At 35.0% G+C, this 21,999-nt stretch overlaps 1 protein-coding gene across 1 annotated transcript; it reads left to right on the top strand.

Annotated features, from left to right (window-relative positions):
* Window positions 1-6,219: 6,219 nt before the first annotated feature.
* Window positions 6,220-21,297, top strand: igfn1.4 (immunoglobulin like and fibronectin type III domain containing 1, tandem duplicate 4). The gene is given in 24 exon segments (XM_047814109.1): window positions 6,220-6,250; window positions 6,419-6,551; window positions 6,772-6,904; window positions 7,109-7,208; window positions 7,309-7,344; window positions 7,427-7,469; window positions 7,560-7,666; window positions 7,669-7,727; window positions 7,818-7,931; window positions 8,031-8,193; window positions 8,266-8,538; window positions 8,646-8,948; window positions 10,134-10,246; window positions 10,536-10,621; window positions 10,657-10,673; window positions 10,841-11,146; window positions 11,221-11,518; window positions 11,657-11,840; window positions 15,703-15,829; window positions 15,906-15,985; window positions 16,076-16,268; window positions 16,583-16,876; window positions 17,964-18,245; window positions 21,275-21,297. Coding segments are annotated over 24 exon segments (3,492 nt in total). The 5' UTR covers window positions 6,220-6,225.
* The last annotated feature ends 702 nt before the right edge of the window (window positions 21,298-21,999 follow it).

The following is a 21,999-nucleotide window of genomic DNA, read 5'->3' on the forward strand; positions in this document are numbered from 1 at the left end:
TAACCGTATGTTGATAATAAAACAGAAATGCAAGGTTGGGGTGGCTGTCAAGGAGAGAGAGACGAACTCTGAGGATAAAGGGAGACTACAGGCTTTTCTGTAAATAGTACTCCTGGGATTTTACAATAAATTTACAGGGGTCTACAGAAGGACTAGGCTTATAATTATAAGAGTTCAAAGAGGGTCTATTTGAAAATACCAACTGTGTCTTAGATGTTTATTTGATCTTTTAGATTTGATTAGATTTGTAATTCTGTAGAGACATTTTTGATTTACGAACATCAATCTGCAATGGCTTAGTGGTTAGCACATTTGCGTCATACCTCCAGAGTTAGAGATTTTCCTGTTCTTTAGGGGTTTCTCAGGGTACTCCATTCTAAAGTACACCATGGATTGTACTTCAAGACAATGTATAGAAAATATCACTTTCAGACAAAAAAAACATGAAGAAGGCTTTCAGCATTACCTGAAATAAAATTGTGCCAGTCAACAGTAAATGGATGTCATGACAAATTTTTTGTTTGTTTGTTTGTTTCAGCCTATTGTTGGTTGCTGTTTCTATCTTCTTTTTTTTTGTTGTTATTTTTGTAAAAGATCTAATCTCATTGTATCTAAAGGCATCTTGCATTACGATATTTCTGTACACTTGTGTATATATATATATATATGTATATATATATATATATGTATATATATATATATATATATATATATATATATATATATATATATATACACATATATATATATATGTATGTGTGTGTGTGTGTGTGTGTGTGTGTGTGTGTGTGTGTGTGTGTGTATAAGTGTGTGTGTGTTGTCACCATTGCCACTGTAACAAAAAATGTTTTTCAGAGAGCTGCATGACTCTGAAATTATTTCACAGTCCTGAGCATTGTTTCCTGCTGGACCATGGCCACCCATTGACCCTGCCTCACCACAGTAATAAATACCTTCTAGGACATCAACACTATCAGATCACATACATCTCTGCTCACAAAAGGTCTGCTTTATGTTGCCCTGGAGTGTCAAGCACTGAAACTTATATAATATCTATCTCTCACAAATGTGCTTGCATTACAATGATCTATTTCTGTATTCATGTTTAAAAAAAAGGAAGGTTTAAGGCAGAGCTGAGTTTTGAGCTGCTTGATATAACACAAACAGAATGCTGTACAGTTTGTGTTGAACAGGATTCTTTTTAAAACACACAGCTGAAATAACATAGCCAAAGAATCATTTAAATAGACAAAAACACTGATCATATACGTGATTGTGTTTATCTCATGAGTAGATATGTCTCATCATGAATCACAATTGAAAATAAATCTAAAAACCAGTCACTGAATAAACACTCGGCTGAACATATTACTGGCATGTCAATGTGATCTACATGTTTCAGTATATTTTCAGTATTTGTTTTTGCACAAGATTACCATATTATTTGTGTGTTTCCTGGTTCCTGATGAGGTGCTTCACAAAGCCTACTGTACACTAAAGCTTACAGCAGATTGTTCAAAGTTGTTATAGCAAATCAGTATTATAAGTTGTGCCCTATAAGATTGATTTGCTAAGCTATGTCATTATTTATACTGATGTGGAACTATTCTGACAGAACATTATTTTTACTTTAACATTTACATTATTTTCACATTACATGCTTTGTTTATTCATTTTTATAGTTAGTTCATCTTATAGTACACGCTCACCTCCAGTGTGTATAGCAAGATTTTCATGTACACTATCGTACATGGTGAGAACACTGAAATTTTATACTGGGAATTTCTGTTGAAAAAGATAATGGAAATATTCCTCTTTTAAGATGCTTCTAGTGCCTTTTCGCCGAGTACTTGCACAACTAGCATCAGTTCTGGTAGATCCCTACTATAATTTAAGATCCTCATTCTGACACTCACTGGGCAGTAAAGTGTTGTGGTGGAGAACGTTGCTGATGCGCTGGCATTTGCAAAAGGATTTATTAGAATTGTTGAGTCAGAGGATACACTGGACTATTAGGTGGAGCAGCAGAGCAAAGAGTGGAGAAGATCATCTTGCTGTAGACATGTTACAATTAAAGTTTTTTTTTTGTTGTTGTTGTTTGCAATTTACATTGTGTTGGCAGTTTGATTCTCACATTTTAGATTCATATATTGCCCAGTTTTAAGATCTAAATATGATTTAATGTTTTAATTTATTCTTTCAGCAAAATAATCACAAAAAGAAAAGGAATAAATCTTTTAACATTTGAAGTTTAATTTCAGTTTGTGATGACGCAATTGCATGTGCGTCATTTGCACCTTCAAATGTTTTATTTGAATTGCTTTTGAAGGTATAATGCTACAGTACACTGTTTGATTTTTATATCGAATCATATGTGTCTGTATTTGTGGCTTAGTTCATCCCGCAAAAATACAGCCCCCAATCTCACACAGACAAACACACACACACACACACACACACACACACACACACACACACACACACACACACACACACACACACACACACACACACAAACACAAACACACACAAACAAACAATACTATATTTTATGGCTATAGAATCGCATTTATATTAGTTGGTTGATTGCACATTATAGATATGTACATTAACATAATGCACATTATAGGTCTTATATTTCTGACTTTTGTTTGGCATGGAAACCACTACACACTTAATTAAAGCTCATCTGATTAAAAACATGTTTTTGAAGAACAAACATTATTATTATTATTATTATTATTATTATTATTATTATTATTATTATTATTATTATTATTATTATTATTATTAACAGCAACAACAACAACAACAACAACAATAATAATTATAATAATAATAATAATAATAATAATAATAATAATAATAATAATAATAATAATAATAATAATAATAATAATAATAATTACTTTGTGTGGTGTAATGTGGCCCCGATGCAAAGCACTTACACCATAGCAATGTTAACAATTTCTTGTCATAGTTTTATTATTTTACAAGGTAGTTCCTGTGATCTGTAACACCTTTATTGTTTTTTTTTTGTTTTTTTTTGATAATTATGTGGCACCAAATAAATTCATGGATGTTGAGAAATTCTAATATAGCAGACTAAATAAAATAAACCTTTGGTTTGAATTGCAACCAGCACTACTGCCAGAGTTGTTTTCATAAAATTGCTGTTATAATAATGTTGTTAAGCTGTATTAGAAAACAAGCTGTTACAGTATTAAGAAATCTGCAGTGCTGTTTCAGATTATGCCAGCAAATGCCTGTGCCCACTCAGCTAAACATATTCCACAAACCCAAGTCACTGTTAACAGCTGTCAGAGAACTGCTGTCAGAAATTCATTATTTATATAATTACTGGTAGATACAAAAGTGGTGTGTTGACAGGATGACAAGGAAATGATAATAAACCTATGTAAAAATAGATTCAGCTAGGGTTTTTTTATTTCTTTATATATTTCAAATAGTAAATATGACCATTCAAGCTCACACATATTCACCCATCATATGCAGTAAAATAATTATTGGCAGGAAAAAGCTTGTGAGTTAAGCAAATACTTTATGTGCACAGAAAGTAAACACAAAGCTAAAGCTAAATGTTGAGTTTAATCTTTTAATCTTTTATCTTTAAACCCCGTACTAAATGTTTGACTCAGGTTGCATACTAAATGCCCTTGAAGAGTACATTATGTCATTTTACACAGTGAGAGAGCAATGCTTCTTCTGCCATGCCTCTGCTCAGGCAAGAATACTGGCATCAGATGACTGCATTTAATGCTAGCATATGTAACCAGCCACATGGCATCATAAAAAATGACCCCTACTGAGTCAGGTGCCCCGGTTTGAAATGTTCTGTCAGTGGACCATTTTCAGCCATGAAATTCATACCAGAAAAGGAGAGCCCCTGTGCTGATGGGGCACAGGCCAAATTTACACCTGCATGGTTTTGATGAACCTGATATTAACACATTATAAGTTACATTATTTTTATACTACAGTTTCAAAGGTGCTCTTGATTAAAGCCTGAATTGGAATCTCAACCAATAGTTTATGATTAAATATTTTATCACAATATGATGGCGTTTTTTGTTGGATGAATAGTCTGGATTTTTAAGTTTATATTGCATTAAACGATATATATCACTTTAATTACTATGTTTTAAACTTAATGTGTTTTTAGCTTATCCAAATATTGACAACTTTATTTGTATTACATTAGTAGATTGTTGCATCATATTTTTATTAATTATTAATACAATTCTACAGAATGTTTATATCTTGTAAAATAATAATAATAATAATAATAATAATAATAATAATAATAATAATAATAATAATAATAATAATAATAATAATAATAATAAGGGGTATAAAGGAATTTTATTTTTAAGAAGGATTAAGAACAGAAAATAAGATAAAACTGAATATGAGAAGCCATTCAGTAAATAGAATAAAATAGAATATAAAATAACAACATTTACATATACATGAATATAAATGAATGAATATAAATGAGAATATTCTTGAAATCTTGAGAACATAAGACAAAAAAAACAAAAAAACAATCCTATAGACAGTATACTGAATGAGAACAGAGATCTATAATGGTGCCACCTTGCGTTTCAGCAGTGTGCAGATACAATAGAGTCTAGTAGAATCCTAACAGCATTAAGTGTTGCATAAACATCTTCAACACTAGCAGCAGAAACAAAAATGTGGAACAGACCAAAGAAAATTAAGCTTTTCAAGCTTTTCATTTGCATTGGCCATTGATTTATTTCACAACACCATTTACTCAGTAGAGCAGAAGATCCATTTCCATTACTACCTCTAATGTTTACTCAGCTACAGTAAACATTTATTATTATTTATATACTCTAAAGTAAATTAATGAAAATACACTTTTTTTCCTTACAAAAAAATACACTTTTTTTCTTTCTTAAGCAGTTCCAGACAGGGAGAAAAATTCAAGCCAGGAGTATAATACACTCACTGACCAATTTATTAGGATGCCTTAGCAGATCTGCTCATTTATGCAAATATCTAAAGCTCAGTGCATAAAATCATGTAGGCACAGGTCATAAGGTTCAGTTAATATTAACATCAAATGTGAAATCAGAATGTGGGAAACAATTTGATCTAAGTGACTTTGACTGAGGTATGGCTGTTGGTGCCAGTCGGGTTGGAGCATTTCAGAAACAGTTAAAGAAAAAAGGGCAAGAGAAAAATGGCCAGGCTAGTTCAAGCTGACAGGAATGCTCCAGTGACTCAGATGACCACATTTTGCATCTACGAATGCACAGTGTTACCTGATTTTAAAATTATTTCCTAAAATGAGTTCCTAATAATTTCTAAGCATGAGTTACTTTACATTTAACAATAATTAAACAGATGCTGTGAAAATGATCTCCTCAATCTCCCAATGGCCAATCCAGGCCCGATGCTGTGATTCATATATTAATCTGAAAGCATATTATTCATGGTCTACTGTGTAATATCCATGGTCTAGTTACATTGTAAGTTTGGAGAAATTCATGAGAGTTTTAAATTTCACCATATCAGCTGTAAGCTAGGAACGAGAGTCTTTAATATAGTCAATATAAACTAATATACATGTTTTGAGTATCTCTCAATAATACACATCAATAGGACTAATTATGTTGTAGTTCATGTGGTTAACAAGTTGTAACGCTGTGCTTTGAATTAATGCCTCAGCAGTTTAAAGTGCTACTGATTAGAAGGTTGTAATTTCGAATCCCAGGACCTTTATTCCTTTATTATTATGCTACACTTGTACGTTGTTAGCTATCTATGTTATAACTGGAAGAATGGTGAAGTAAATCACTTGCTAGAGGGACAGCTAAGCAAGCTATGTTTATATATCTACATATTGATATTTTCATTGAAAAGGATAGTAATTTTTTTTTTCCCTTTAGACTGAAAACCAAGCATTTTGGTTGTATTGAGCCTGATCTGAAACAGGTTCTTAAATCTGAAATAGTCAGAAAATCAAAAGTAAGACATGAGTGCCCCCTAAAGGTGAAGTACAGCAACTCATTTATATACTGTATTACTCAAAAACCATATAACAAGATTCCTGTCTTTAATCTGGATTGTAGCCAAAGCATCATCAACGTAAACCATGCCTTCGTTGCCATGCTTTCAGATATCTTTTGTGATTTATCTGTTCATCTGACTACTATAATGTGGAAGACTTCAAAGATGACAGATCAGACAGCTGAAGGCCAAGGAAAATGCATTTTATTTGCAAATCTACAAAGATCTTATACAAGTATCTGTTGTGTTTTGCCACAAACCACAATCCTGACAACAAAATCTATATCAACTTTAAATATTTTAAGTGACAGGGTGGCACTAGTAAACCAGTCATTCTTGTTTATGTTTTTTTTTTTATAAGTGGGCATCAGGAAAAGGTCCAGAGTGCCTGGAGTGATGATTACTCAGTTTGTAGAAGAAATTCCAGAAGGAAAAGCTCATCCAGACTTTACCCACAAACCCATCGCGTTGACCATTCAAGAAGGTATATTTCTTTAAATCTTTATTTATCATTGCTTACTGAGTAATTACCCTGTATTCATTAGTAGCTAATAGTAGTGATGTATGTAGTACTACTATATATTAATAATTATCATTTGTTCCTGCTTTGCCCCAGTATAGTTACCTATGAATTACTAAACTATATTGTAAACTGCTAACATTTTAGGAAAGCCACACTCTATTAAAACAGTATGTCCATGTTTCTAGTCAAACTATTTTCAAGGCCATTGTTATAGGGGATCCAGAACCTACTGTCTCATGGGCCAGGAATAATGGAGACATATCTGACCAACAGATATATCAGACTAAGTTTGATCTCATTACTCGAGAACACACAATTGAGGTAAGTACATTGAACTATTAATAGCTTGCTTTTCCTGCAAATGACAATGCTGAAAATAATCTTTGCTGTTTTTTTTTGTGTGTGTGTGTGTGTGTGTGTGTGTGTGTGTGTGTGTGTGTGTGTGTGTGTGTGTGTGTGTGTGTGTGTGTGTGTGTGTGTGTGTGTGTGTGTGTGTGTGTGTGTGTGTGTGTGTGTGTGTTCTAGATGCCCGGTGTTTCTCCAGAACAGGCTGACACCTACATGTGTTTTGCAATGAATGAGTTTGGCAGAGCTTCTGTCACTGTTGTTTTATATGTCATAGAAGGTGTGAAATCTGATGATATCCTGTGTTTGCATTCAAAAATAAATAAAATATTGAAATTAAATAATGAAATGAAATGATTCCAAATATTTATGCATTTCAGTGGGATACAAGAAAGACAAAGCAAAGAAAGATGCAAGTGAGTGATGATAATAATAATAATAATAATAATAATAATAATAATAATAATAATAATAATAATAATAATAATTTCTAAACAGAATTGGAACCGAATGAACTCAAAACTGCACTGAAAAGAAAAAGGTCTCTTTTGCATTTTACACTGTAATTCTAGTCATATATCTACTTATTTTTTGTTCCAGTTTCTAAAGTTGTTTTTTGCAATGTCTACAGTAATGTGCATGCAAAAACTGTACCAAAAAAAGAAGCCGAACTTGACCCCAAGTTCTGGGAGATTTTGCTTAGCGCTGATAAGAAAGATTATGAGCGCATTTGTTCTGAATATGGATGCTGAAGAAACTAACCTAAATAAAAAGAGAAAGAGAAGAGCAACAAGCGGGGGTATTTTAGAGACTTTCCATGTATTGAGTTCAGTTCGGCTTGAAAATTGTACTGTATTCTAATAATGGATCATTTCTTTACTATCTCCAGTTTGTCAAAAGCATTTCCAACCTGAAGCACATTGAAATAAAACCCAGTAGCACAGCATTGTTTGAAGTTGATTTGGACCTTGTAGAACCAAGTAGTAGGATATTCATCTACAAGGTAAGGTGACTGAGAAGTACTACTCGTCTTGATTAATACAATCAGCATAAATTCAAAGTGGCATAAACTCTGGCACTTTTTTATTTCTTGAAATGGTAGGATGGAGAAATGATTGAGTACTCCAAAGACATGAAGATGAAACACAGCCTAAAACAAGTGGGCAATAAGTTTGTGTTTACTATAAGGGACCTTATTCATGATGATGCTGGCCTTTATCAGTTAGATGTTGAAAACGTGACCATGTTCTCTACTGAATTTAAGAGTAAGTGAGCAGTATATGTAAGCTCTATGTGATGTTCATAGATAATTATCCTTCTAATATATTTCTCCTTAGTTCCAACGGTGGAATTCCTGGTAAAGATTCAGGAGGTTAAAGCTATGGACAGAGAAGATGCAGTGTTTGAGTGTGTTCTATCTAATCCCTTCTCAAAAATCCTGTGGGTGGGGAAGAATGTCCTTCTGGAACAGGGAGAAAAATATGACATAACAGTTTCTGAAGACAAGCTGATTCACCGACTGGTGGTAAAAGACTGTATGCTGGTGGGTAAGGGTATATATGCTGCTGTGGCAGGTATCAGGTCCTGTAATGCCTGGCTGATAGTGGAAGGTAAGCTCATTTTCCCTTGGGTAGATGACAGATGAAGAACATAATCTGTATAATATGAATAATAATATATTTTCCATGTTACTTGCCATTTGTGTTTCATGATAAAGCTGATAGTGATCCAAACCTACATGGCAAAAAGAAAGTGCGAAAAACAACACAGGCCAGAGGATCAGGCCTTGATCTGGCAAAAATTGCATCACAGCAGCAAAACAAACTGCAGAAAGAGATAGAGGAGATGATATCAGACATCAAAACAACTATGCCAGAGAAAGATTCAGCAGCTTCTGGAGACAGCAACACTCTTATATCTGCATCAGGGTCTGGCACTGGATCTGTGTCTGAGGGGGGTTCTGCTTTTGAATGTAGTTCTGGCTTAGGATCTAGTGCTAGCCAGGTTATAGGAAGGACAGGTAAGGATGAACATTTTTAGTCACAGAACTAAGAAACTGACCACAATTTCTGGGAGATTTTTCTTAGTGCGTAAAGGAATGTTATGAGCCATTTGTACTGTATAGATAGATAGATTTGTCAAGTACATGTTCTTTAGCCACATGGTGGCACTCTAGACTAGGGATGTAAGAGAATTCATAAATATTATTTGGAATTTTTTTTTAGAAAGAAAATGCTATTGATCTACTTTACATTTATCTTGTTGAAAATAGAGTTGTCCATTGAGAGATATTGAGACTTGAAAGCAACAAACAGTGCAAACAGAACTTTTTAATATCATGGATATGTAAGCGAGCAAGTGATCACATAGCCTTTACAGTGTGGATAACAAAACATGCTCAGGACAGATAGTTCTTAGTTTATGATCATTTCTTTAGCTTTTTTTTTTGCATTAGCTCACAGCAAATTATTTTTACAAAAGAAAGTGTTAATCAAATTACTATCAGTTCAAGTTATTTATTTGGTTTGGTTTCTGAGAAATTCCAAACTCTGTTAGTATGACAGTATATCTCAATAGAAATTATATGGTTTGTGGCTGATTGTGGGTCAGGAGCGCGGCGGAGGAAACAAGATCAGACTTAGTGAAATTTGGAGACAATGCAAACCTTACTTCTGCAACCAGGAATGCAAAATCTCTAGCCTCCAGTAAAGAAAGCTGTCAAAATGGTCAGTATTCTACAAGCAACATAATTAACCACCATTAATTATTCAAATGTAATACGACTGACAAAATATAGTATTATTAAGATCATTTTTGACTGACTTAAAACTAATATTCAGCTGCCTATTGTTTTCATTGACCAATTTTTGCACATAATCTTTGAAAAAGGTAAGAGCTTCCAATTGTATGAAAATAACAAAACCTTATTAATTATAGTCACAATCTAATCTTTACTGTGTTATGCTGTGTTGTAGTGCAGAATCAAAGTGCAAAATCCAACACATGAAAAATGTAAAAAAAAATAATTGCTTGTATCTTGGCAAAAACCTATAAGAAAATGTATTTGTAAAAACAGTTGTGCAGGAAATAATGCAGTTATTTGAGTGCATAACAGATTCAAATTGATGACCTAAAACAGAATTATGCTTGTGGCCAGTTGCTAAATAGCCAACACCTCCACCTGTGCTTCTGTTTTATTATCAAGATTGCCTGACAAGCCAGCTGCCAGAAAATGCAGCCCATGGCAAGCCACCAACATCTGTCACTAGACACAGTGATACTAGAATGAATGGAAGTGGTTCCAATGATGCAGAAAAGGTAAGACACACACACACACACACACACACACACACACACACACACACACACACACACACACACACACACACACACACACACACACACACACACACACACACAACATTTTCATTTTCATATATATAATGAAAATGTTGTGTGTGCAGATAACTCCAGAGTTATCTGCATCTATTATATATTCCTTGAAGGGTGCCAATAATTCTGGAGCTTTCTTTAAACATTTTATTTTGCACTGCATTTTCAATTTTTTTTTCTCAGTCTTCTAAAATATACTTGTTTTTCAGATTAGCATCTTGAAGCGGCTAGTTGTAAAAATGCAAGTACTTCTACTCTGACTAACCAAAGTGACAAGGACACCAACTCAGATGAAAAGAGGTTTGCAGCAAATATCTCTAACAGCCAAGCTACAGTACAATTACAGCTGGAGGTATCAAGACTATTTATTATGTTATTTTTCTAACTGAAGAAAATCTTTATTAATAATCTCTAATAATCTTTATAAATGCTGTCCAAGCCTTGTGCCCTGCTAGGCTCCTGTTTCCCTGTGATGATAAGTGGTACAGGAAAATAACAAAGATTCTATAAATGTTTCAGATGTTCCTCAATTTGACAGTGATGAATTGCACAAGTTCTCCAAACCTGTTGTGGTTAAAGCAGGCCAAAATGCAACCTTTAAGATGAAGTTCCCACCACAAGATTCTTTGGAAATCAAATGGTTTAAGGACGGTTCTAAGCTGATGGATGGTGGTGGACTGAAAGTGGTAAAGGAACCAAACAACAGCCGACTTCAAATTAAAGACTGTCTGCAGTCAGATGCTGGAGAAATTAAGATCCAGCTTAAAAACCTTTCTGGAACTGCTGAGGCCATATCCAGACTGATCGTACAAATATAATATAATAGTATTTTCATTTTGATTGTCTTTCTCGTTATTTTGAATACTTAAGAATTGTGGTAATATTTATTCATTCACCAGACAGGCCCAGTGCACCAAAAGGCCCAGCTGAGCTATTGGAATGCACATCATCTGTAATTGAACTCAAGTGGAACCCACCAAGTAATGATGGTGGCTCACCAGTGAAGAATTACATAATTGAGAGGCAGCATACAGGCCAAATTGTATGGAAGAAATTAGGGGATGTCTCTGCAGATTGGCTTAAATTTAGAGACAGAAATGTGTGCCATGGAAAAAGATATGTCTACCGCATTTATGCAGAGAACAGTGAGGGCATTGGGGACCCACCGGAGACAGACACCATCATGGCTGGTGCATTAGGGAAGAGATTGAAGGATCAACATACATGTTTATGAGAGAGTTTATGGTCATATAGCACTGTGGACAAACCAGGTATGGATTGTAGAAAACAAGCTAATCGAATACATTAAACAAAAAATACCTGCTATTGTGTTGCAGTATTCCCTGACTGCCCAGCCCCTCCAAAAATTGTCAGTGATTTCAAGAATTGCATTAATCTAGAGTGGGCTCCTCCAGAGAAGGATAGAGGAACCAAAATTCTGGGCTACCAGCTAGAAAAATGGAAGAAAGACACAAGCCAGTGGGTCACATTGAATTCCATTAATGAACCCATTAAAAGTGTTGAATTGTTGAAGCACATCTGATCTCTTCTGGAAGCTGATTCCAGCTATAGGTGGCATAATAACTAAATGCTGACGCACGTTGTTTTGAGTGAACCCTTGGTATCTCAGACTGACCTGATCCTAATGATCTGAGTAGTCTGCTTGGTTTATATTCAATTAGCATATCTGTAATGTATTTTGGTCCTAAGCCATGAAGTGATTTATAAACGAATAACAATACTTTAAAATCTATTCTAAATGTAACTGGAAGCCAGTGTAAGAACCTGAGGACTGGAGTGATGTGCTCAGATTTTTTGGTTCTGGTCAGAATTCTGGCAGCAGCGTTCTGTATGAGCTGCAGCTGTCTAATGGTCTTTTTGGGGATCCCAGTAAGGAGTCCATTGCAATAATCCACCCTGCTGGTGATGAAAGCATGAACAAGTTTCTCTAAGTCCTGTCTTGAGACAAAACATCTAATTCTGGCTATATTTCTGAGACGGTAGTAAGCTGATTTGTTTATCGCTTTCACATGACTACTGAAATTAAGGTCAGACTCTAAAATTACACCAAGATTTCTGACTTTATTTTGTGTCTTTAGACCCCTAGAGTCAAGGTGTGTGTTAACCTTGAGAGTTTCATATGTATTTCTGAATACAATTTTGTCTTTGTTTAACTGGAGGAAGTTTCGACGCATCCAACTGTTAATTTCATCAATGCACTTACATAGAGAGTCAATGGGGCTGTAGTCATTAAGGGACAGGGCTAAGTATATCTGGGTGTAATCTGCATAGCTGTGGTAAGCAATTTGGTTCTTTTTCATTATTTGACCAATTGGGAGCATATACAAATTAAAGAGAACTCCACATGTCATGGATGTCCACTCAGATTTATGGTTACCTATGTTCACATAGTAACCTCTCCATTTTAGGTATGATTTAAACCATTTGAGTACAATCCTAGAAAGCCCTACCCGGTTTTCCAGTCTATGTAAGAGTATGGTTTGATCTACCGTGTCAAAGGCAGCACTAAGATCTAGTAGTACCAACACTGATATTTAACTGAATCAGAGTTTAAGCGAATATCATTTATTATCTTTATGAGCACTGTCTCTGTGCTATGATGCTGGCGGAAACCAGATTGAAAATTGTCCAGATAGCCATTTGAGTTTAAGAATTTGTTCAGCTGATTGAAAACAACCTTTTCAATGATCTTGCCTATAAAAGGAAATTTTGAGATTGGTCTATAGTTGCTAAGTATGGTTTTGACTAGGTTACTCTTTTTTAGGAGAGGCTTAACAACTCCCGTTTTTAGGGACTCTGGAAAAGTGCCTGTGAGCAGAGAGGTATTTACTATTTTTAATAGGACAGTTTGTAGGGAGGTCTGACTGACCACATTACAATATGAGGCCATATTGATTGCCATTCTGATATGACTGATTCCTCAGAGAAAAAGCTTGCAAACTCATTGCATTTGATGTCAGAGTGCATTTCACTATAGGAACTTGATTTGAGGGGGTTGTTAGTGACTCTACAGTAGCAAAAAGAGTGCGAGTGTTGTTTATGTTGGTGTTTATAATGTTTGAGAAGAAGATCTGTCTAGCTGTGACTAGTTCTACATTGAAAGCACGAAGACTGTCCTTCTAGATGCTATAATGTACTTCAAGTTTTGTTTTCCGCCACATATGTTCAGCTTTTCTGCATGTTCTTTTCATAAAACAAGAAGAGTTGTAATGATGTAATGATGCCAGTCTTGAATCAAATCAGTTCATGTATGTGTGCATTCTCTACGAACAGTGTGTCCCATGAATGCAGTCATTAATAAACAAATATTCACAAGCAAAGACCAAATCAATAAATGTTATTTTTATTTAGTATTGATATTGCATTAATATTGTGTTTGTCTGGTAGCTCTGGTAATAAGAATAGTGACATTTCACTGCTTTTGGTTGCTTTTGGTTGCCGCCATTATAGATAAACACCTCCAGCTCTGACTGCCAGTGTACGCTGCGCGTGCCTGTGCTTCTCCGTAGAGCGTGCGTATTTGCATAATACAAACTAGGAGCAGTGATTCAACAAACCTCCCTTATTGCAGTCACACACATTTCTTCTCTGATTTAATTTTGTAGTAACAAGTACAGAAGATGCTTATTGGAAAAATAACAGAGTAAAAGTATACATTTTATCTGGGAAATGGTACCAATACACCGATAAAGATACACCGATACCGATACCAATACACCGATACCGATACACCGATACCGATACCAATACACCGATACCGATACACCGATACCGATACCAATACACCGATACCGATACACCGATACCGATACACCGATACCGACACCGATACCGGTACACCAACACCGATACACAGATACACCGATACTGACACCAATACGATACACCAATACCGATACACTGATACAGACACTGACACTGACACCGATACACTGATACTGACACTGACACTGACACTGATACCGACACCGATACACCTATACCGATACACCGATACTGACACTGACACCGATACACTGATACCGATACCGATATACCGATACCGATACACCGATACTGACACCGATACACTGATACTGACACTGACACCGACACAGATATACCGATACCGATACACCGATACTGACACTGACACCGATACCGATACACCGATACTGACACTGACACTGATACACTGATACTGACACTGACACCGACACCGATACCGACAACGATATCGATACACCGATACTGATACACCGATACTGACACTGACACAGATACCGATACACTGACACTGACACTTACTGATACTGACAATAATACAGATATTGATATTGACAATGATACTGACACTGATACTGACACTGATACTGACTGATACTGACAATGATACTGATATTGATATTGACAATGATACTGACACTGATACTGACACTGATACTGACACTGATACTGACAATGATACTGATATTGATATTGACAATGATACTGACACTGATACTGACACTGATACTGACACTGATACTGACACTGATACTGATATTGATATTGCCAATGATACTGACACTGATACTGACACTGATACTGACACTGATACTGACTGATACTGACAATGATACTGATATTGATAATGACACTGATACTGACACTGATACTGACACTGATACTGACACTGATACTGACACTGATACTGACAATGATACTGACAATGATACTGATATTGATATTGACAATGATACCAACACTGATACTGACACTGATACTGACTGATACTGACAATGATACTAATAGTGATATTGACAATGATACTGACACTGATACTAAAACTGACACTGATAGTGTGATGTGGTAGCTTAGTGGTTAAGTTATTGACCTACCTATTGGAAGGTTGTGAGTTTGATCCTAGGACCACCAAGCTACCACCGCTGGGACCTGGAGCAAGGCCATTAACCCTCAATTGCTCAGTTGTATAAAATAAGATAAAAACGTAAGTTGCTCTGGATGCGTAAAAAAAAGCCTTTTGCACTTCACCACGAATATAACCAAGTTGTTAGTAATATCAGTGTAGCTAAGCTTGAGCCATAGCTTCATGTTGTCAACATAGTTGTCTACAGAAACAGGTTATTGCTATGAGCCAGGCAAGACTTCATTAAGTTAAAAACTGCGATTTTTCTGACAGCTACAGTAAGTGTATCTCAGCCATCTATCATGAAGCTTATTACACCAATCTGTATCATTAAAGGTATATACAGTAGCAACTTTATCTTTGATGTTTTAATTTTGACAAATCACTTCTTATCACTTCAGACCACTAAGTCATTTCGTGCAATCACTGATCAATGAATCAATGAATCAATGAATTAAATATCAATTAAAAATTGAAATATTCTGTGAAGAAAGTATCTGAAGGATCAGAGTATGAGTTTAGAGTGTCAGCAATTAATGAATCAGGAGCTGTAGAACCCAGTCACCCCTCTCAGATGGTCTGGGCTAAAAATCCTAACAGTAAGTGGTGGGCACATTAGGCAATCTTTTTTTGGAATATATTATACAGACTTTTATACTGATTACTGATTTTCAGTGAAACCTCATTTCAAGGACCCTGTAGATTTCATGCTTGTCAGGGCAGGAAACACTGTCAGAATTGTAGTAAATTATGATGTACGTAATTTATAGATTACCTCTGATAATTTATCATTTTTAGATATTTCTGCGTATGATTGATTTTTTACAAAATACTTTTTTCGAAAGGCATCCCCACAGCCAGAAATAAGCTGGTCAAAAAATAATGAACCTGTGTCTGCATCTTTCAAAATTGTCAACACTGAAGGCATGTCAGCACTTATCATACCCAACTCAAAGCGCTCAGACACGGGCATGTACACCATCATGGCTAAAAACTCTAATGGGAAGACTCACTTTGACATAGATGTCAGAGTAACAGGTAACATTAACCTTACCGTCTCTCATTAGCCTTATGCTTATAGTTCTCACACAAATCATATTATGCCTGCACTTTATCCAACTGCAATGGTCCGATTTTTCTAATAGTCCATACAGCTGTCATGTCATTATTATTGATTTTGCATGGTGAATAGAATATTAAGATCACATAAATTTGATCTGGAATTTCATAATCCAGTGAATATCATGCAGCTAATGTAATCTAATGCTATACATTATTCTAATCATTATACTTGAAGGTCAAATGGTTCCCTGCTGATCTTTCTGATATCAAAGCACTCTTTTTGTTGCCAGATGAACCCAAGAAATCAGGCCCAGTGACACTGGAGCAATGGGTCCATGGTAAAGTGATCATCACATGGGCTCCATCACCAGACCAGGAACTGGATAATGGGCTGCACTACATTAAAGCAGAACATGACACCAACAGTTGTACATGGCACACAATAGCTAAGCGCCTCTTCTGCACAACCTACACTACCGATACCCAGTCTGGACATGAGTATCATTTCAGAATCTATGCTAAAAATGATATGAGACTGTCAGAGCCTTCAGAATTACCCATATGGGGAGTTTACAGCATGAAAAGTAAGAAGATCCTATTTGAAGAATGTGTGTGCACATGAGAACTATTTATTCTTATTAGAAGTATTATTAACTGAATATTACTACTCAATTTTTATTGCTCAAGCTGTCAGAGATTCAGCAATATGTAAATGTGTCATAACAAAAAACATTTAATAACCAGTCTTCCTATCTGGAATATATTATAACTAATTTATCGATCAGAGTTGGGTAAAACATTTTTGTAAACCAAACCAAACTAAAAATTTGCTTCAGGTTTATAAACATTATAGAAACAAAGATTTTCTATGCTGATACATTGATCACCTGTAGATGCAAAGAAAGTTCTAAGCACAGCTTATTTGCATAATGTGACACCCACAACACTGCATAAAAAGTAGTTGAACAGAGAGCTTGAAACATAAAATGACTTCTAATGTGACAGAATTTGAATCTATGTTGATTCACTTCTTGGTCAAGAAAAACTAATCAGCAGCACACTAAAAGCAACTTAAAAAGTTTCTTTCAAAAGACAATATAGTGACATGGTTAATTGGGTTTTTAATTAGTTGAGGTGACAAGAAAATAATGCATGATAAAAATAGAGGTGAACAAAGATTTGCACTTTACTCAAGTGATCACAGAAATTATTAATTCCAAAGATGAAAAAAAAAATTCTTATTCACTGGCACACTTAGTGGTAGTCCCTGACCTGGTGAACTCTTCCAAAACACTTATAAAACTCATTATCGATAAAGGCATCTTCTAAATCATGTAAATGTAAATAAATAAGTAATTTACACTTATCAGTATAGACAGAATATCTGGTGCAGTAATGAACATGAACAACATGAGTTACAATTCAAACATGAGTTGGATACAAATGTTTATTGAATACAAAATATGGGATTTTCAAGAAAACCATATTTTGGTGTAAATGCTCCTACAAATGATTTACAAATAAATAAATAGATAATGAAAGATTTGGTAAATGCAGGACCTTTGGGGTCTGTGTCAATACTGGTATTAAAAACACTTGCATGTACTTTCACAGTTATTCACAATTATTTCACAGCTATTTAATACTTGATTGTTTAGCTTCACTATCAAGAACTCTACCCCTCCATTTTGGTTCCTCTGAAAGTCCACACTCTACCAAAAGGCTACGAGTGCTACATGACTTGTGCTGTCCGAGGCTGCCCCACACCCCCTGTTTCTTGGTACCTGAATGGCATCTGCATCAATTCTAATAAACACCACTACATCACCAATGCTCATGGTGTGTGCTCCATGTACATCCTCAGAGTGGAGCTCAAAGATGCTGGTGAATATATAGTGGTCGCCGTCAACTCGTTTGGAAAAGCAGAGGGCTCTGCCACCATTAAGGTTAAAGGTATTATTATTATTATTATTATTATTATTATTATTATTATTATTATTATTATTATTATTATTATTATTATTATTGTACAGTGATTCAGTAGAAGCACTGTTATGTTTTTTTTCTGTTTTCTGTCTTAAGTATAATTCAATCAAATAATATATTTCAAGATTTTTTTTATTTATTTCAAGACTTCTTTATAGAAATAAATGCTAAAATAGAACAGAATCTTAAAATAAAATATCTAGAAATATGGATAACAATCTTTTTTTTGTATTGTATTAGAAAAAATTAATTCAAGATATTTTTTCAGTGTAATGCAAGTAGCTACACAGGAGCTAGGTTTTCTGAATCTTCATCATAATTAAAGAATGCTGAAATATTGTGCTTATTGTAGTCAAAATTGTTTCAATATTATGGTGGTAGTTGCATAAAGTTGTTTAATCGTCCTAAATGTAAGGCAAGCAATGGCTCCATTAACATCATTAAAAGCTTTCAAGTCACATGAAGCAAAAACCTTCTACTCTTATGAGTTCATATCAGTAATATCTGACATTCAAAACTTTTTTAATACTAATTATTTAGTCATATTTCCCTAAATGCACAGCCACAACTGCAAGATTGACAGACTTGAATTTCAGTGCCACATTTGACAGATGCGGTTTACTACTAGGATATGAGGAGGCTGGTATTTCATGACACACCCAGACGTGTCCATGGGGTGCTAGGTGAAATATGGCTGTCAGATGAAGTTTCACATTACATGTTTACACACACAGTGTTGCTTGGAGTTCAGCACTTGTATGTAGCTTTGTAGTGATTTATTATGAAATAAATGGGCTATGAGGGCCCTTATATATATATATATATATATATATATATATATATATATATATATATATATATATATATATATATATATATATATATATACATTAGCTGTATAAAGAACAAATAAAGATTATCTTAAACAATACACACTGAGTTCTAGATTCTAATATATACCACTAAAACCTTTGCTCAATTTTAAGTTACCATGGATAACTTACATACTTAACAGAAGTTAATATCGGATATGATATACTTGATATATATATATGATATAAATCTAAAACTATGGTCAACGATGACCATGATGCTTATATTGAAGATCTCTCCTTCTTGAATTCAAATTCAAATTTATGTCTCAAAGCAGCTTTACAGAACATGAACACAAAACAAAATGTTAATATAAAGATTAATATAATACAGAAATTCAAGATTAATATTATATATATATATAAATAATGTGTTTGTATTTATCTCCAATGAGCAAGTCTGAGGTGACTGAGGTGACTGGGAAAGGGAAAACTCTTAAAAGTAAAGGTAAAGTAAGAAACCTTGAGAGAGGAGCCACTCTCAGAGGAACCCATCCTCATTTGGGTGACACTGGAGGTTGTGGTTAGAAATATACAGTACAGTCTGACAATTGTGTATTGATGAGGACGTTGTTGTTCTTAAGGACCACATGGAGTTGGCATCTCCTCATATTATGTCCAAATATTTTATGAAGCAATATAGCAGTACAGCCTGACAATATGTATACAAATGTTGAAAAATAATGATTTATATTTTCAATATTTGGTGAGTCCAGACGAGGATATGTTACCTTTTGACATTTGGTGTCTTCCCTTGGGACTTTGTCTTTGCCACTGTATGTAAACAAACATAAAATGTAGAATATACTCATAATTGTTTTAAATTTTTTAGTCCACCCCAAAGCATGAAAAAGACCCAGACAGTTATTCCTCATCCATCACATTTTACAGTTACCATCACAAACTGAAGCAGGTAGCATTTCTCAGGCATCCAATAAACCCAGACATCATTTGGGTGGGCATCTGTTAAATTTAAGAAAATGTACTCGGATAAGTCACTCCTACTCGGGTCATTAAGTTAAGTGGAGGTTAAATTTACACCACTCATTTAGCTAACAATTGGTTATGTATATGGTATCTTTAGGTCCTTTCCTGATATATAAATGTGTTATACATTTTGGATTTCAAAAGTCCTTAATTAGCTTTACACAGTGTTTGTCTTTGTCATTTAAAAGAGATTTTTCAAGCCTCTAAACAACAATCAAGTAGAAAACACAAGGTTTGGAGGTGCGTTCTTCTATTCAAGAACAAAATAGCTTAATGAAGAATTAAGGATTAATGAAGGGTCATGTCAACCATGCTTTTTCACTGTGTTCTTCATTTCTGACTGCATGCAAATATCCATCTAAGAGTAAACATGTCACATTATAGTACTTTGGGTGCTATCGTATAACTGTTGCAATGCAGTTCTAACATTACACTGAAAATCCAAAGAGAGAAAGCCTAGAATGGCATAAGGAGTTTTTAACCAGAAAAAAGGACAAGCATAATGCAATATAGCAGGAGGCAAAGTATAAATAGCCTTTAATGGCAGTATTTTTATAGTGAATGACCATAGCATACCCCAGGCCACCCACATTACAGCTTCTCTTCAAATTATTTACAAGGAGCCAGAAAGCAGACATTCAACAATAACATCTGGGTAGGGTTACCCAGACGATGTGCCCAGACTCTGCAGGCCTGTATCAAGTGGTGGATAGTAAAGATGCAAACATGATTTAAAATGTGCAATCATGGGCCACTTTTAAAGGAACTTACATGTGCACCTGTTAAGTCATGCAACAAAGCCAATCATGTGGTATCAGCAGTGTATGAAAATCCAAAGAGCACAGCAGTTCTGATATATTAAATCCAGCCTGTACCAACAATGACACCGCTGTCAAAGTCAGTGAGATCACATTTTCCACATACTAATGTTTCATGTGAATAATAAATGAAGCTCTTCAACGGTACCTCCATGAATTTATGCACTGCATCACTGCCACTGAATGAATCAGCTGGCACCTCTATAACAAGTGCATGGGCAGGTTTTTTTGGGGGGGGAGAGGCTAGAATTTTAAACAGCTCACATGTGACATGCCCTGTGTTATTATATTGCTGTTGTTGTTGTTATTTCAATTGCAGGTAAAGGATTCATGAAAGTTTGAGCATTGGATGGGTTCCCTTTTGAGTCCGGTTCCTTTCAAGATTTCTTCCTTTTCCATCTAAGGCAATTTTTCCTTGCCATAGTCACCTTAGTCACCTCAGGCTTGCTCATTCGGGAAAAATACAAAGAGATTTAAATATATTTAATATTAATCTTGAACTTTTGTATAATATTTAATCTTTATTATAATAAACTTTGCATACTATATTTCTTATGTTCTGTAAAGCTGTCTAAGTGAAAGCTGTGGGTGCTTCAAAGACACACTCACTTCCAAAGTCCTTGAACAGGTGTATGTATGCAGAGACACCTGGTGCTCACATCTTATTAGTTTCTTGTATATATTCTAAAAAGTATATTATATTCTAGCAGCTCCCACTCTTTGGCAAAGACTTTCCATCAGATTCTTGAGCATGGCTGTTGGGATTTGTGCCTGAACAGCTAAAAGAGTGTTAGTGAGGTCAGGTGCTGATGTCAGGGGAGAAAAAGCCTGGCATGTAGTCAGTGTTCCAGTTCATCCCAAAGTTGTTCAGTGGGGTTAAGGACAGTGCTCTTGGCAATCCATGAAATTGGCTATACATGTTTTTATGGAATCCACTTTGTACACATGAGTAATGTCATACTGAAACATGACATTCTTAAATACGGTTAAGAATTAAAGTTAAAAGATACAAGTGTAGGCAGAGACACATCGATGTGCACATAC

The sequence above is a fragment of the Tachysurus fulvidraco genome, chromosome 5, assembly GCF_022655615.1.
Source record: "Tachysurus fulvidraco isolate hzauxx_2018 chromosome 5, HZAU_PFXX_2.0, whole genome shotgun sequence".
In the NCBI taxonomy this organism is placed as follows: domain Eukaryota; kingdom Metazoa; phylum Chordata; class Actinopteri; order Siluriformes; family Bagridae; genus Tachysurus; species Tachysurus fulvidraco.